The sequence below is a fragment of the Marasmius oreades genome, chromosome 7 (assembly GCF_018924745.1).
Source record: "Marasmius oreades isolate 03SP1 chromosome 7, whole genome shotgun sequence".
Taxonomy (NCBI): Eukaryota; Fungi; Basidiomycota; class Agaricomycetes; order Agaricales; family Marasmiaceae; genus Marasmius; species Marasmius oreades.
In genome coordinates, this window is record NC_057329.1 from 484,168 (window position 1) to 501,654 (window position 17,487).

Here is a 17,487-nt window from a genome sequence, read left to right on the forward strand (position 1 = left end):
CATTGCACTTCATCTCTAAACTTAATACTCACTTTTCCGCCACCATTATAACTCAGATCCCAGATATCTTCAATGACTTTGCCAGGGAGATTCATGCAAAATGGAAGTCCCAGCGGAATGATGTTGTTACCCATTGCCACCATGAACTTATGCATGCCATTTGGAGCTTACTACTCACCGATGAGTTTATTCATGTCTATAAATATGGCATCGTGATTCGGTGTGCTGACGGTATAGAAAGACGAGTTTATCCTCGAATCTTTACTTAGCAGATTATCCAGAAAAGTAAAATTGCCATTTGTATTCGAACTTGACGCTATTGTGCTGAGAATGACTCCTAGGGTCCTTTTGGCTAATATTCGTGATAAAGGGCTGTGTCCTTGCCTCCATTGTTTGACACCCAAAACTTGCATTTTGGTGAATGGGCATGAAATTAGACTTACGCTTTCAGCTTCAGCATCTCTGGAAGTACCTGCTTCATACTGTTTTAACAGCTCGAAAGCACATCTACAAATTTGCCCGGCCAATCAAGGGAAAGCATGTAGAAGACCTTCTCAAAGGAATTTCGGCTGTCCCGACAATTGTGAGTCTTTGTCACTAAAGGATATGTTCTTGCACGCTCACTCAGACCTAGAATGCATTTGTCTCAAGGATCGGAGAACAGTTTGACCCCTGTAGTATGCTGGTAGTTGACCTTATGCACGAGTTTGAGTTAGGAGTATGGAAGGCTCTTTTCACCCATCTTATTCACATTCTATATGCTGCCCCCAATGGATCTAGCCTAGTTCAAGAGCTAAATAACCAGTGAGTCAAACTGACATTACTACTCCGAATCAGATTAATCTCATCATCGATACCAGATATTGTCAAGTATCGCCTATTGGAAGCTCACAAACAATTCGATGTTTTGCAAATAATGCATTCACTGGGTGCAATGTACTGTAAAACGCATGTATTATGTTAATGTTTATGGTGAATTTATTTTAATTTTTTTTACAAAAATTCTGGTGACTTATGTTAAAATTAAGCTTGTTTTATACTTTAGAATTTTTAGAATAATACTTAAAGAATTCAAACCATAGTACACATGTTTTATATTGAAGCTATAAAAAATTTACATTAAGGTTTATTCAGAAATTATGTTAAAGTCTTGAACATCAAGTATAATATAAGCAAACAAAAATTCTTGAATTGATTATAGAATAATTATGTTAATACCATTCTTCAATATAATGTTACATCAAAAATAGAATAACTCAGGTGCATTATACTATCATTATATTGCTGTAGACATTTTGAGAGAGATAACATAAGTTCAAAATACTGTATTTGAGTTATGGTAGTATTATGCTAAATTATAAGCCAGATATAAGTCTCTCAGACCATTCATCATCTCAACAGGTCATTGAAAGCAAGTTTAGTATAAATACAATATAAATTACAGATGTTTTACTTTACCAGTACAATTGAAAAAAAATGTATAATATAAGTACACTTTAGTCACTATAGATATTATAGAATGCTTATGTTAAATGGTTTCTGATTGAAGTGGAGATTGAAATTCAATTATCTACACCAACCTATAATGTGGAGAACAAGACATACCACCCGTTGAAATTACCCTAAAAGAAATATAGCTCCTGCCTTCTATACTAGTGTTTATTGTAGTAGCCTTAGTTGTAAGTCTGCATCAATAAGCTTGCTGGTTATGATATAATGGTGCAGCAGCAACAGTGGTGGGTACTGCCAGCATCCTATCAGCAACTGAACCCAATTTGGTGGTGAATCTTCTTGGCTTTTAAGGGCTTTTTGGGGCTTTTATCACGTTATATGACATAGTATAGCATGATATGACGTAGTTTAGTGTCATCTGACATGGTGTAGCATGATACAACGTAGTCTAGCATCATCTGACATGGTGTAGCATTCTTACAGTGCCATATTACATAGTACATCATGTTATATGATGTAGTGTAGCATGATATGACATAGTATAGTGTCATCTAACATGGTATAGCGTTATATAACATTGTACAGTGCCATATTACATAGTACATCATGTCATATGACATAGTGTAGCGTAATACGATATAGTCTAGCATCATCTGACATGGTGTAGCATTCTTACAGTGCCATATTACATAGTACATCATGTCACATGACATAGTGTAGCGTGATACGACATAGTATAATGTCATCTAACATGGTATAGCATTATATAACATTGTACAGTGCCATATTACATAGTACATCATGTCATATGACGTAGTGTAGCGTAATACGATATAGTCTAGCATCATCTGACATGGTGTAGCATTCTTACAGTGCCATATTACATAGTACATCATGTCACATGACATAGTGTAGCATGATACGACATAGTATAATGTCATCTGACATGGTGTAGCATTCTTACAGTGCCATATTACATAGTACATCATGTCATATAACGTAGTGTAGCGTGATACGACATAGTCTAGCGTCATCTGACATGGTGTAGCATTCTTACAGTGCCATATTACATAGTACATCATGTCATATGACATAGTATAGCGTGATACAACATAATATACTGTTATTTGGCATCATATAGCGTTATATAAAATATACTGCCATATTATATGTTACATGTTGCAATATCATACAACCTATACATACATAGCCAGACTTAGGGACCTGCATAGGAATGAAGAGATGTCATGAATCGTTCACTTTCTGAAGCATGTCCATCTGCAAGGAATCCCCAGAAATCAATTTTTGGGCATTCTGGGCATTCTGGGCATCTTGGGCATCTTGGGCATTCTAGAAATCTGTACTCTTCTATTTTGCACAGCCTTGCACAGTCATTTCACAGCTTTTCATAGTCATCCATAGTTATTCCATGGTTATTCCATGTTATTTCCTATTGGTTAAGCTCTATCCCCATGTAGATAGCTCAGTAGTATATAAACCCCATGTATATTGGCTGAATCCCCAGCCTTATTATTTTGTACCCCTTGTTTCTAGTCTGGTTTGCTACTCTCAATAGAGTCCCTTTGTGTCAGGAGTCAATCCTTGGGTGAGGCGAGCTGACAATTGAAGGGGAAAAAGGAATGACTCCTAGGTAGGATTGACCAGACAAGAGTGAAGTTCTACTGTACACTTGGAGTACTTATATACTACACTACTTAAGGGGTAAGGAGTCGAGGGGGCAGGGGCCTCCCTATCTACGATGGTCTACGGCGATCGCGAGTCAGACAGAGTGCTCAATGGTAAGGGGCCGAAGGGGTGGAAGAGAGGACGATTGCAAGGATCGAAATGATCAAGCACGAAGGCGGGAGGGGTTGTGATAACACGTGAAGTACTATGGAGGAGTACTCAGAGTACAGCGAGTTCGTGACACTTTGCTTTTTCCCTTCTTCTCTCTCAGTGTGAGTTCAGTACTACTCCATAAAGTACTACCAAGCGCTCTTCCCTGTGTCTGAGTTCTGTACTACTCTAAAAAGTACTATCTAGTATTCCCCTCTGTGTGAGTTCAGTATCACTCTAAAAGATACTATCAGCGCTTTCTCCAACACCTTCTTGGTGCTCTCTGTGTAAGTAATTATCTCAGAGTAGCTCTTGTCGCCTCGGTGGTCCCCCTTTTGTTGTTAATTGTGTTCTTGTGTGCTCGCCATGTAAGCCTTAAAACCCCACTTGTTGGGTGCAGTGGTTCTAGAGTATTCAGTTCGTGACAAGAGACTGTTGAAACTTGTTCAGTAAGTTGTTGAACATTGACTCGACAAGCAAACACATTTCAACAATATTTTCTTTAGGTGAATAATTGTCAATGTTGGAGTGCCTGAGGACCTTCAACATCCTCATACAAGCTTCTCCAATATATATGACATCTCATTCAAGCATGCTCACTGGTTGCAGAGGTGACTGGGTGATGAGGGTGCTCGGGGTACTGTTGACAAGCTTGAGGCACAACACTGCATTCTAATCCTATTCAGAGGGTCTGTGAAACCCTACTCAGCACTGCAGCTATCACTAAGCCACACAAAACTTCAGATACAGATCTGCACCTCTTAATCCAAGGCTATACTAAAAACTCATTTGGTAGGGAACTATCATGCCCAATGAGATGTCAGTAGACACTAGCAGATATTATCAGACATTTTCGGACCAACTCGTGCAATTCAGACAAAATTCAGACACATTGCAACAATGATGTCATGATAACTGTGCCATTTTTTTAAACTTGGCACTCATTGCTCAGAGAACTTGAAAAATTCTGTTTCAACTTACCATGTCAGATGACATTATACTATGTCATATCACGCTACACTATGTCATGTGACATGATGTACTATGTAATATGGCACTGTAAGAATGCTACACCATGTCAGATGATGCTAGACTACGTTGTATCATGCTACACCATGTCAGATGACACTAAACTACGTCATATCATGCTATACTATGTCATATAACGTGATAAAAGCCCCAAAAAGCCCTTAAAAGCCAAGAAGATTCACCACCAAATTGGGTTCAGTTGCTGATAGGATGCTGGCAGTACCCACCACTGTTGCTGCTGCACCATTATATCATAACCAGCAAGCTTATTGATGCAGACTTACAACTAAGGCTACTACAATAAACACTAGTATAGAAGGCAGGAGCTATATTTCTTTTAGGGTAATTTCAACGGGTGGTATGTCTTGTTCTCCACATTATAGGTTGGTGTAGATAATTGAATTTCAACCTCCACTTCAATCAGAAACCATTTAACATAAGCATTCTATAATATCTATAGTGACTAAAGTGTACTTATATTATACATTTTTTTTCAATTGTACTGGTAAAGTAAAACATCTGTAATTTATATTGTATTTATACTAAACTTGCTTTCAATGACCTGTTGAGATGATGAATGGTCTGAGAGACTTATATCTGGCTTATAATTTAGCATAATACTACCATAACTCAAATACAGTATTTTGAACTTATGTTATCTCTCTCAAAATGTCTACAGCAATATAATGATAGTATAATGCACCTGAGTTATTCTATTTTTGATGTAACATTATATTGAAGAATGGTATTAACATAATTATTCTATAATCAATTCAAGAATTTTTGTTTGCTTATATTATACTTGATGTTCAAGACTTTAACATAATTTCTGAATAAACCTTAATGTAAATTTTTTATAGCTTCAATATAAAACATGTGTACTATGGTTTGAATTCTTTAAGTATTATTCTAAAAATTCTAAAGTATAAAACAAGCTTAATTTTAACATAAGTCACCAGAATTTTTGTAAAAAAAATTAAAATAAATTCACCATAAACATTAACATAATACATGCGTTTTACAGTACATTGCACCCAGTGATTGGATATGAAGAAACTTGCTGCCCGTGATTTTGAGGATTTATTGCAGGTACTTTGCACAGCTATCGCACGATCTCCAACCTGTTCTCATTAGAAACTAGTGTGCAATCCCGGCATTTGAAGGACTCATGCCAGAACCACACAATGGGCAAATAATGGAGTTGCTTTATCAAGCAGCGGAGTGGCATGCATTGGCTAAGCCACGCTTGCATACACAAACAATGGTGGATCAGCTCAACATGCTCTCCAGTGAACTTGGCAAATTGCTTCAAAGTTTTCGTGATACATCAGCACAGTTCTCCACTGTGGAACTGCCACGTGAAGCTACAGCACGAGCAAAGCGACAACAAGGTCAAAATCCGAACTCTCGGGCATCTACGGCACCAAAAAGAAAGACATTAAACTTGGATACCTATAAGTTCCATACAATGGCGGACTATGCCACAACCATACCACTTTTCAGTCCAACAGATGGCTATTCAACACAACTGGTTAGTAGTAACCACTTCTACCTGATCAAATCTCACCTTCGTAATATTCAATGGTACAGGGGGAGATGTGCCATCAACCCATCAAACGATACTATGGACTCACTAATAAACGCGACGCCGCAAGTCAGATAGCGCAGTGCTACTGGCAAAATGCTATACTTACTGTGAATGACTTGCATCTTGAAGATACTGATGTTGATGCTCTTGTTCCTGAACTTCATCATCAGATCTCGAATCGGCATGACCACTGTCTTCAAATCCCAAGGATCCGGCAAAGAAGGTACGACGACACCTGAGGTTTACAGACTACCATACCAAGCTAACATTGCTTCAAGACTACATACAAAAACTCAAGGATCACTTGCTGTGAAGGCTACTCCAACTCCCTTTTGATGGCGACACCGATGAAGACTTCATGGATGAACAGCGAAACTCCATTGAAATTATTGGAAATAAGATTTACGAGGCGAAGACTATGCGCATCAACTACACAACCTACAATGTACAACGGGGTTCAGACCTCATTAAGTCTCAGACAGACAACTCCTTTATCATGGTACATTCCCCCAACACAGAAGAGACACATCCCTTTTGGTATGCACGAGTTATCGGTATCTTTCATGCACAGATTCTGAGAAGAGACCGGGAACATGCGAGTCAAAAGCCCCAGCACATGGAGTTTCTCTGGTTACAATGGCTAGGGATGGAACCAGGTTATCGCTCAGGAAGACATTTGGCTCGGCTACCAAAAGTTGGATTTGTTCCGGAGGATGACGAGGCATTTGGATTTTTAGAGCCCGATGCAGTCATCCAGGCCTCACATCTTATTCCACAGTTCAGCATGGGGAGAGGGAACGACCTTCTATCAACAACTGATCCAACAGCTGCCTGTACTCAAGATGAACATGGCAACTGGCTAAACTTTTATGTTGATATGTAAGTACATCCACCAGCTATCTGAGTATATTACTAATTTCGTTGCAACTTCTAGTTTTGTCAACCGCGATATGTTCATGCGATTTTCTGGTGGTGGGATTGGACATATAAATAGTGCTCGGTCATGCTCAAATGAGACTGGAACAGTTGACAACACAAACGACCCTGCAACTGAATTGAACAACATTGCTGATGGCCTTCGTGCAGCAAATGAGACAGAGGAGGCCTTGCAAGATAATAGTGAAATGGATGTTGATGGTTATAATGAAGTGAGGTCAAACTTGGATGACATTGAGGATCCAGAGTGGATGGGAGTTGACGGGAGTGACCAAGATAGTAACTTTGGAAGCGACTCGGAGGAGGATGATTTAGACTATGGAGAATTTTAATGTATCAATACTCACTGCCTGTCTGTTAGCTTTGCCTTTTCTATCCTATCCTATCCTATCCTAGTAGCTCCAGCTTGAATTGTGACTCTTGAGGACTCCCAGGGTGTTTGAGGCCAATAGAAGGCCCAGTTGTCGCAGCTGTGCCTAAAAGATTGTCTATAATGCAGTGAGAACATGTTTTTCTCGAGAAGAAAGAAAATTGAATCATAGAGAAGCATCAGATAGAGTAGGAGAACTGTTGGGTAGATCTTCTTACCTTAAAAGTGACAGCTGCACTCGCAGCAAATTCTTGAGTGAAGTTCGTGAGTTGATCGGAGGTTGATGTTGGATGGCAGAGTGACAATTGTGACGTTGATCACACAGACGACCTCGACGGTCAATTGCCATCATCCTGACTACTGTCATTCTTCATTGACCCACTTGATATCGTTTCCTGAACCAGGCCCTCTTCACTGGTGTACAAAAAGACAAACCCTGGTGATGCAACTTGAAGTTGGGGCCACATGGGGTCACTGTGGAGTTGGGCAGGGTTGGACAGAGTATGTTCATAAAAGGTGTGCGTAACCTCCATTAAATGGCTCAAACCAACCCTCACGATCACCTAGCAATGCCAGTGGGTCATTCAAAGCGAGAATCATCATCGGACATCGATGAGGGAGTGCACAAGTGGCTGCGTCTGAATTGTCAGTTACTGGAAAGCCTGGTAATGCGACTTAGTTGACTATGCTACAAGATTCTTTTTGCACTTTAAACAGTGCTATGGAGCGATATTTATCATATTAAGAACTAGAGTGAGCCTGAATTGCTAGTTAAAGCTAGTGCCACTAGTAGAATGTGCCGTAGGTGCAGCTAGACCAGTTAGAGAGAGCCGTAGATCATGTCAGAAAACTGTATGACCGTTCGAAACCTGTAGAACACTATGAGCAGAGTTCACCGGTTCTACTCTCTACATTCTATTATGCACTGGCATATCAAGGGATTGTACTATTAGAAGACTTGTAGTCTTCACAGAACCGTTCGTAGCAGAACTTAACGAAGTCAAAAGACCTTCATACTAGGAGTACCTACTTCTATGGGGGATTTAGTTGACAAGAAATCGGACATAGGACCACGCAGACTAGGAGAAATTTGATATGACAGTAGATCGAGTCCCGATCTGAGGAAAAGACAAAAAGACATGATACAGATCACAGATCACAGATAGAGTACCTAGGAACCAGGCAGGAATGAACAATGGATCTCAGAGTCCATGCTGTTCATGTGCTACGGCGATTCGGAACTCTGGATCCATATGCTGGAACCACTTGGACACACAAAGTCCATATGATTTGATAATGTCGAAATGCAGAATAAGGTCCGTAGGCAGGAAATACCATATGGTACGCCTATGTAGGTCCATTCTACATGCTGAAACAAGAATGAAGAATGGTCCAGATTGGTCCAAAACATATGATTCGAATACAGAAAAGCTCTGTAGACAAGATTCTGCACATGTAGTGGTCCCTAGCAATAAGATTCCGCATGGATTTGTAGCTACGGTGCATTATTTTTAGAGATGAAACAAGTAGAGATAGGATTACCAAGCTAGCGTAGAAGTAGTATAAAAGCAGCTCATGTATCCGTAGATAAAGAAGTACTACCCGTGCGTAGGAAAGTCCTGAGTGGGTTGCCCGTGAGTAACTGCTCTTGACACCCAATAGAGAGATTTGCCCTGTCATTGTGCAGTGATATGATAAGATTTGATTTGAACATACGAGACCGTCGAGGTCAGAACTTGAGAACTATCCGTCCGTAGGCTGCCGAGGTCTTGATTACTGTTTCGTGATCCATCGAGGGTCTTAGCGTTCATGTCCGTCAAGGGCAATAGTCTCCAATCGTTTGAATTAGTCTTACTGTAGACGAAATTCACAGTCTCACTTAGTCCATTGGACAATAAACAGAGCCCCTACAAACCCTAGAACCCCCGTAGCTGTGGTGTTTTACACTTGCAGTTACACATTGATTTTATAAGACTTTCATACGATATTGAGACTGTGATCTTGTGCATAACCTTTGCCAAGCAGTCCACCCTTGCAATCTTTCCTGGTGTGTAGAGTTATTGATAGACTTTACATGGAGGTTTACTAGTTTTTGGGTTGATTTGGTGTTGGTGCTACTCCCGTAGCTCTGATATTAGGTTGACTCTTGAGTGGTATACTTCGCCCTTTACCAGTAGAGATGTCGGGCTGCAGGTTGAAGACCCCATACGTATCAAAACCGTCTTCAGACACCATACGCACTGACATCTAATTTACAGAGTGCAAAAATCAAGAAGTGTGTTTGTTGGGCCAACCTATGATTCTTCCATCCATAGGCTGATTTTTTGTCTGATCTCTTAGCTCCCTCTAAAGGCCCGTTGACAATGTATCGCAACATCCAACAGAAATATGGATCACATGCTGCCCTTTTCTATTACCGACATCTCCCTTCACCAACCCACACCCAATATCTGCGACTTTGTCGTGCTTATGGTCACTCATCAGCTGAAATCCTTCTTTCACCATCCAACAACCTGTCCCAACACAATTCTAAGCCAAATGTCTGGAAATGGTGGGAGGAGCGACTGCCAAGAAGCCCAGCTGAATCTCTGTCAGGGCACTGAGCGAGACTCATGTGCAAACCAAATTCAGGATCTACCACTAGCTTAGCCAGACAACAACCGTTCCACGGCTCCTTTGTGCAGGGGCTCAAGCTAGAATTGAAACAAGAACGGGAGCATGTAGACAAGTTGCAAAGCCATGTGGAGGAACTGGAGAGCCATGTAGATGAAATGGGCTGTCGTCTTGAAGAGCTAGAGAGCCATTGGGATGACATTGACTGTCGTCTCGAAGACCTGGGAAGCTGCTGGGATGAGATGTAAAGTGACGTGTGGAGGTCTTGTGTATGTACACTGTCCATGTACCACTTAGCCTGCTGCCATGAGGCCTAATACACCTATTACTCTACCTACCCTACCGACGTTTTTCCAAGATGGTCACCACTGATACATCTCATAGGCCGACAAGTCATATCCTGTTATCGAACTGTAGAAGACCTACAGTTCAATGATACACCGTTGAACACTCATGGCATAAAGGCACCTGGCTTATCTTAGTTCACTATGTCAGCTAAATTATAATCCTATGAGATAATCAAATGGGAAATTTACTGAGGAGCTATACGCCACGATGACAGAGTTGGAAAACAGGCAAGAAATGAGCCCCACAGGTTCTGTATGGGAGATCATTCAAGGGTTGACAACATGTAGTATTCCTGCTAAAAATATGTTGTAAACTTATATTGAACTGGTAATATGACGAGCAAAAGATAACAGATTTTCTTGGAGTATCGGTTTCCATCATCCTGGCACACAACAACAACACATGTAACGTTAAATCCCATTCCCCAGTTTTTTGTGATGTTTGGATGCCAAGAGTACTGGGATTGTAATGGAAAGTTATCACCTATTTCCTACGTCAAATGAAACCAAAACAAAAGATGCCTGCATTAACGAGTTGGTAGGCAGTCCAGCTAAGTTGATGGACAAAGTGGACGGATGGAGGGAGGAAACTCACTCTTTGGTTGCCCAGGTTCGTCCTGATTCCTCTAGTGAATGATTTGACCAAATATTGCTTGTCCAGATGTATGGTTATGCTGACCAACCAAGTACCAGGCTCTGCTTGTTTACATCAGTTTTTGGATTCACGAGAATTGGCCATGCAAAGCAGGATGCCTTCTACCTAAGTGACAATCTTACCAAATCCGAGGTTGATTCAGAGGAAGTCCAGAGGTCACAAGAAACCTATCTTCCCTTCGTCCATGAGCTCCACGAATTTCTTTTCTATGTTTTGATCACCACAAAACCACAGGTGCTACCACCTTCCAAGAGGGAAACTGTTGCAAATGCTGTTTATCCTTCAAATTTTGCTCCGCGTAATCTTTGGCATCTAGCACAAATCAGGGCAACTTGCCTAATGGTTGGTTTGTTCCCGGGGATAACCCAATTTGTAGCAAGGTTCACCATTTCCTCTGTTGGTGGAAGCTTCAAGAACCTAGATGATAGGTATTCCATCCATGTTATGACCTAGTCTACACTAATTCAGGCCCCCCATACCGTACCTAAAATTTTACATCATGTGCAACTCACGTTTCTCACAATATACCTTATAAGGAAATTTTGATTAAGGTTGCGTCGCGCAATCATAACCAACGATCTGCACAATTTCTCCTCCTTTCAGCCTTCCTTTCCATTCAAGTCTCAAGCAGGGTCAAGGATATGTCGATACTAGCCCCAAAAAATTCTCTCTTCGACCTACATAACTGGAGTCTTCAACTACGGTAAGTTTGTGCGTGCTGACACGACGTTGTACGTGGCTCGCTCACATGGCATCCATGACGTCAATCTTTAGGTTAGCTACCCGACAAAAGACCTGGCAATACCTGTTGACTACCTGTTGACTACCCGCAGACTTCATATCACACCGATACTGAATTCACTCAAAGCAAAGAGGTCATGATATTGTGTTGTAGATGTTACTATAGATGTTGTTGTAGAAGATTAGTAGATTAAACAAGGATTATACATCTATTATGCCCAAGGGGGCCCACCAACTTGAACCCCTGACCGTGAACTGGGAGGGGGGGTCTGGCCAGCAGGCCGAAAAAAAATTTTTAGACCCATCTACATCTGCAATTTTCCAGGGTCCAGATCATCAATTCTCAACCAATTTTGAGCTTCTGAAGTGCAACAAACATGTAATCTAGGAGTAATTGTTGTAATCAACTCTTTGGGACGGTTTGTAAATTTTTTTATACCCAAAAGCATCAAACTCATTGAATAGTCAATCAGAGTGATGGATGGTGGTGTTTCATTTCCGAAAAATCTTAGCTTAAAAAGGCTAACAGATATAATATTCTAGACTCAGAAAGATATAGAATCTAATGAAATACTAATACCAGAACTAGTTGTCATTGATAGTTGTGTGGTCACAAAGAATGAAAAGATAGGTGAGGGTGAACCAAGCCTTCAATGCAAGTATAAAGGCTACATAACATTTATGATGTGTTGGCCTTGATTATATCACTGGATTTGCAGTGCATGTGGTTGTTTTCAAAAATAAGTAGATGAGAAAAGAATGTATAGCGTTGTTCATGAGTAGTGAGAAGTTAAATAGAAGAGGAGCTGGAGCCAAATTGAAGGTTGGACAATATTCCAAAAACATAAGACATGTTTACCTACCATATATGGTGCATGGGAAGCTTATGTAGGGAGGGGGGGTGTCCCTCAAGGGGTCGTCTCAGCGAAAACCAACCCATGGTCTTTTTTTTAATCGGTGGGCCCCCTTGATTATGCCTGCATTGTGAATGGTCAACAAACCGTAGAGGTCACGCGTTCAAATTACTATAACAGATATATTGTGGGATCCAGGTAATGGTTAGTTAGGTACGGGTAACACGCCATGATTTCATGCAGACTCTATACACGAGTCCACGAGTCATTGAGTCTGCTTACAGGAGACTAGTTATGACCTACTATTCTGTGCAGGGATATGCAACATTTTCGAGATCCACTTCCCCACACTACCTACCATATTAAAAAATTGACCAGAATAGTTGAGTAGTGTTCAGAATGTTAACCTGATTTTATCAGGATTTTAGGAGAGCTGTAAGAAGTGTCAGGGAGTGTCCGAGGGTGCGATGAGAAGTGCAAATCTTTTTGTCACAGATCGTCACATCCAGCAACAGTCATTCTGCACAGCCTCGCTTACTGATTTCTCTAGTGGATTGGGGACTCATTTTGCTTATTTTACACCACCTTCCACTCCCTTGTCTCTGGAATCTTGTATTTAGTCTTAAAATTATTGTTTCCATTTCACTACATCTTAATATTCTTGATCTACATTCAGAATTAGACTGTTCCTGAGCTGTCACGCTGTTCTCACAACAGGGTATGTACTATATTTTGATTCTCATGAGGGATCCTCTGTCTTCTGGTGGCCACAGTTGTACATACAAGCTCTTGTGTACTCAAAGAAACTTACAAAAAATTGCTGAGGCCACAAAAAGACGGGAAGACCCCGTTTTAAGAAAAGTTGCATATCCCTGTGCACCGCACATCGAAACGCAGAATAGTATTTGATAGCATCTGACACATTATCAGGGCGTTTCCTTTTCTCACACTTAGCTTTCAATTTCCTCGTCCTGCACCACAGACATGGACTCGTATCAGCATCCATCCACAACTGGGGCTGGTCCTCAAGGGATTTTATGACAAGGAGATGTTTGAATGAGAGTGTAAAGTCTACACTATCTTAGAGAAGAAGAAGATTTGTGGAGTTCCCAAGTTCTATGGTGCATTTCAGAACACTTGGTCAGGTATGTATTGGATTCTTGTAGAGTTCGTCGGGAACACATTGGACAAGGAAGAGGGTTCGGATACCCTAAATATGGATGATTGGCAAGTTTTCAATCATTCTTTTCATTGTTACTTCCCCAATAACATTTAGCAGGCTTCAAGTACAAAAGATTCTCTCGAATCTCCATTGAGAACAAATCCATCATCACGACTTGTCCTTTAGTAATGTGGCACGTGGAAAGGATAGAACGTTATATGTTCTTGACTTTGGTCACGCTGAAGTCAGCGGATATACTGGCGAAGATTGTCCTGACCAAGAATGGTTGGATGAGGGTGAGCTGTTTTCTTTTTTACGCATCCACTTTATTAATCTTTCATTCAGTTTGCCCGTCCGGCGTTGCCGAGGGACAACAGTCCATATAGTCTACGAAAGAACGAAGGGAATGTAAGGCGTACAAATCATTCACAACGAATAATAAAATCACAATGAGGAAACATTTGCTAGTAGAGAAAAATGGTAAAATGCAAGGGAACCAGAAGAAGAGGGGAACAAACAAACAGGCAAGCCAAATGGCTCACCCACAGCGTCTGCATCGTTCTCCCAAGGAACTTCCAGAAGGCACTCCCTCCCTTCCCAAACTTTACACAAGACGAGTGTTGATTTCGGCAGCGAAGTTGGGGCTACACGCTGCTGGGTAGGCTTTGTGTCGGTTATCGAGAATCCGTACCTGTAGCGTCTCGACCGCTGCCTGGTCGAGCTAGACGGCTTTGCGAGGTCATTGAGCCTTGTCACTTCAGTGTAACAGCGAGAATCCAAATCCCAGAGTTTACACGCTGCTATTCTTCCTCGGCCATCGCCAGATCGGGACTCGCACGAACTGAGTGCACTATTTCGGAGGTCGTTCCACTCAAACGTATAATAGAGTCCCTTCCTAGAGTCAACCGCGAGGCGACACTGGAAAGATCGTGTCTTGTCTTCTAAACGTTTCGAACACGAATCGTCGTCCGATTCCGAGGCTTCATCAATCCGCTGAAGTTTCCATGTCATCTTCGAAGGCGATTTAGGTATATCATTCACCATTCCTTGGCGAACCTTGCATGGTGCTACAATAAGCAGAGGGTCCAAAACCTCGCTTCCCGACAACGAGTAGTAGATCTCATCCTAGAAAATGGTATATTGGGAGCGACTCGACATAGAAACAAGACATGTCCGTACCTCATGATGATTCCTCTTCGCACGATATGTTGGTAGCTCACTCGGTCTGACGAACCAATGAACCAAAACCTTCATCTTCCCCGTCTCCTCTGGCCCAGAATAATCCGTCTCCCACATATCGACTATAACCGCAACGTTAGGCACCTTCTTTGCCATATGCATGTAGTTGAACGTCTCCACAAGCACCGTATCACCAATCTTATAAGACATCGTATCCTCCGGTGAAGGTCCCTTCGCCTTTCCTTTGCCTTTACTTGTCCTTCGGCCCCGAGGGTTCGCGATATCCAGTTCAGCATAAAACCGTGTCTGGGAGTCGTGCAGTTGTTGCGTATATGAACCTCTGTATGGCTTCTATTCGCCTCCCAGAATGACATCAGCTGCGGAACGCAGAGGGGTATTGAACGGCAATGGATTCAGTCCGTGATTCTAAAGTGTGGGATTGGCACAAAGGATGAACGACTATGAAATGGACTCACGAGAGACGTGAAAGAGGCTCAGTAAGTTCCCGGAGATGGTCAGGCCATTCCACATAACCTTTGATGAAATGCAGGGTTGTTTAAGTTATTTCAGGTTGTAGAAACTCGGTGCTTTCTGTTGGGTGCATGATTGCGGGTTGACTCCACCACGAAGAATCCGGTTCTGCACATAACAGTTCAGATACATATTGAGGAAAGTGTTTGTCGTGAGTGGTTGTGCTAAAGCTTGCTAAAGGCGGCAGTCAGATATTCTATTTGGCTCTATTTGTCTGGGCAGAACTGAGTCTACGGTGAACTTCACCTATCTGCTCACCAACCTACTCACGTCCCATGAAGAAAAGACATGCCGGCGTCTACTGATATGCAAGCCTTTCAAGCAACACTATCAGCTTCTAAAAACATTATTGCGGTCGCTGGCGCTGGTCTTTCTGCCGCATCTGGTCAGTGCAATCCATCCTTGTTCGACTCTGATCACCCTTCAATTCTGGACACAGGGATTCCTACTTTCAGAGGCCTCGGAGGTTTATGGAGGAAATATGACGCAATTGAACTGGCGACACCTCGGGCCTTTCGAGCCAATCCATCCCGAAGCTGGCAGTTTTACCACTACCGTCGAGAAGCGTAAGCAGAATGCGACAGCTGTTTTGGAGACGTAAACAAGCATCCAATTTATTCTAGTGCGCTTCGAGCCACACTTTGGCAGAATTCTCGTTACCTTCAGTCCGAGGCGCAGTTGTCCCAGGATCGACCTTTACTCTCATAACTCAGAACGTTGACGGTTTATCGCAACTTGCATTGGAGAAAGCGCTTTCTGGATCCTCATCCACAAACGATCTCCTAAACGAGCCCCCGAAACTCCTCGAAATGCATGGCAGGATATTTGATGTCAAGTGCACAGAGTGCGGGAATGTCGAATTTGACCGTTCTTCGCCCATCTGCGAAGCCTTGCGTGGAACGGAGGAGCTTGTTGAACAGAACGTCATTGATCCAGAGATTGGACTGGACCAACTTCCGAAGTGCAAGAAGTGTGGTGGGCTGGCACGTCCTGGCGTTGTGTGGTTTGAAGAGATGCCCCTTCATCTGGACCTTATTGATGAACTGGTAGAGAAGGCTGATCTGTGCATCGTTGTCGGCACCTCGTCAACGGTATGTTTCGACGTTTTATATCTGGTACTACATTAACCTCTTTCCCATCTTCGCTCCCCAGGTCTATCCTGCTGCTGGATACGCATCGGCCGTTCGGAATAACGGCGGTAAAGTTGCTGTATTTAACCTTGAACGCAGTGCTGGGGATCACAGAGCAGATTTCCTGTTTCTAGGACCTTGTGAGGAGTTACTACCGCGTGCGTTGAGTCTGGCGTCGTGAACATGGGGGAGGAAATACACATTTATTTCACATACAATTTACAATACGCATTTGTATCAGATTGTTGGGTGTAATTGTACATATAGTTTCTCCTATGCAAACTTACATGGTTGACAGGTAAGTGTCTGGCAAGTAAGCGCTTGACTAGCTCGCCTTGAGAATAAGATACGTCAACCTGTGGTAGGAGCCAACGCTGACATGGGTCAGGTTTGTTTGTGGATCGTACTGTAACGGTTCTTCAGAACCCCTACCTACCGACTGCTATTGACGACTGACCAGGCTTGCGACGAATATCAAACTGAAGAGTTCCGACAGACCTTGTCTGCACCATGGGCATGTTCAGTGATGGCGGTTCCATCGCTCACAGCAGGGGTAGAAACACTCGTTCTGTTACTATCCTGGGCCGCCGCTGTGGTGGGGATCGAATCCGAGTCGGTCCTGATAGAATCCACCTGCCAGTTATTCCCAGCCGTGACAGTGATCTGAGGTAGAGTAAAAGAGTCCTGGACGGCCTCTGATGATGCTCCACTGGCAGAAGTGACCCAATAAAGGATAAGTGCGTTGAGGCACACCTGAACCCAAACCCATCATGAACCTCCCTGTACGAAGACGAAAACGTAGGGGAGGGGGAGGGGACGTACATCCACCGCAAAAGCGACATATCATCCGAGTCGACATCGTGTCCCTCTGTTGAGATTAAGGCTATTCCCGCATTTGACTGTGTGAGGGGGTAAAATTGAATCTAATCAGTGTGTTGCGAGCCAGAGTCAAACGCCGTCCCCGTCTCACCGCAAATACAGTCAACCCTGAGATTGCACCATTATTTTTACGAAGGGAGGAAGAGATTTAGTAGGCTCTCCACACCAAGTCTCTGGCCCAGGGG

The 17,487-nt window shown here is 42.4% G+C and overlaps 5 protein-coding genes across 5 annotated transcripts; 4 read left to right on the forward strand and 1 right to left on the reverse strand.

Moving 5' to 3' along the window:
* Nucleotides 1–6,263: 6,263 nt before the first annotated feature.
* On the forward strand, nt 6,264–7,173 carry E1B28_010855 (uncharacterized protein; the record flags this gene model as incomplete). The annotated part of the gene is made up of 2 exons (XM_043155837.1): nt 6,264–6,784; nt 6,840–7,173. The coding sequence occupies 2 exons, from the start codon at nt 6,264–6,266 to the stop codon at nt 7,171–7,173; spliced, it is 855 nt and encodes a 284-aa protein (XP_043005619.1).
* Nucleotides 7,174–10,730: 3,557 nt separating this feature from the next.
* On the forward strand, nt 10,731–11,279 carry E1B28_010856 (uncharacterized protein; the record flags this gene model as incomplete). The annotated part of the gene is made up of 2 exons (XM_043155838.1): nt 10,731–10,781; nt 10,833–11,279. 2 exons carry the CDS (start codon nt 10,731–10,733, stop codon nt 11,277–11,279), a joined length of 498 nt encoding a protein of 165 aa, XP_043005620.1.
* A 2,603-nt stretch (nt 11,280–13,882) lies between these two features.
* Nucleotides 13,883–15,463, reverse strand: E1B28_010857 (uncharacterized protein). Its single transcript, XM_043155839.1, has 3 exons — nt 15,239–15,463; nt 14,763–15,188; nt 13,883–14,708 (listed from the first exon to the last, which is right to left on the reverse strand). The coding sequence occupies exons 2-3, from the start codon at nt 14,970–14,972 to the stop codon at nt 14,028–14,030; spliced, it is 891 nt and encodes a 296-aa protein (XP_043005621.1). The 5' UTR covers nt 14,973–15,188; nt 15,239–15,463; the 3' UTR covers nt 13,883–14,027.
* Nucleotides 15,464–15,581: 118 nt separating this feature from the next.
* On the forward strand, nt 15,582–16,001 carry E1B28_010858 (uncharacterized protein; the record flags this gene model as incomplete). The annotated part of the gene is made up of 3 exons (XM_043155840.1): nt 15,582–15,678; nt 15,733–15,859; nt 15,917–16,001. 3 exons carry the CDS (start codon nt 15,582–15,584, stop codon nt 15,999–16,001), a joined length of 309 nt encoding a protein of 102 aa, XP_043005622.1.
* Nucleotides 16,002–16,102: 101 nt separating this feature from the next.
* On the forward strand, nt 16,103–16,604 carry E1B28_010859 (uncharacterized protein; the record flags this gene model as incomplete). Its single annotated transcript, XM_043155841.1, has 2 exons — nt 16,103–16,384; nt 16,446–16,604. 2 exons carry the CDS (start codon nt 16,103–16,105, stop codon nt 16,602–16,604), a joined length of 441 nt encoding a protein of 146 aa, XP_043005623.1.
* Between the last annotated feature and the right edge of the window lie 883 nt (nt 16,605–17,487).

Excerpts from the sequence above, each read along its gene's own strand:
- E1B28_010857 (XM_043155839.1), bottom strand. The coding sequence starts at position 14,972 with ATGTCTTATAAGATTGGTGATACGGTGCTTGTGGAGACGTTCAACTAC. Across the intron at positions 14,709-14,762 it reads CGAAGAGGAATCATCATGAG|GATGAGATCTACTACTCGTT; the intron begins GTACGGACATGT and ends ACCATTTTCTAG.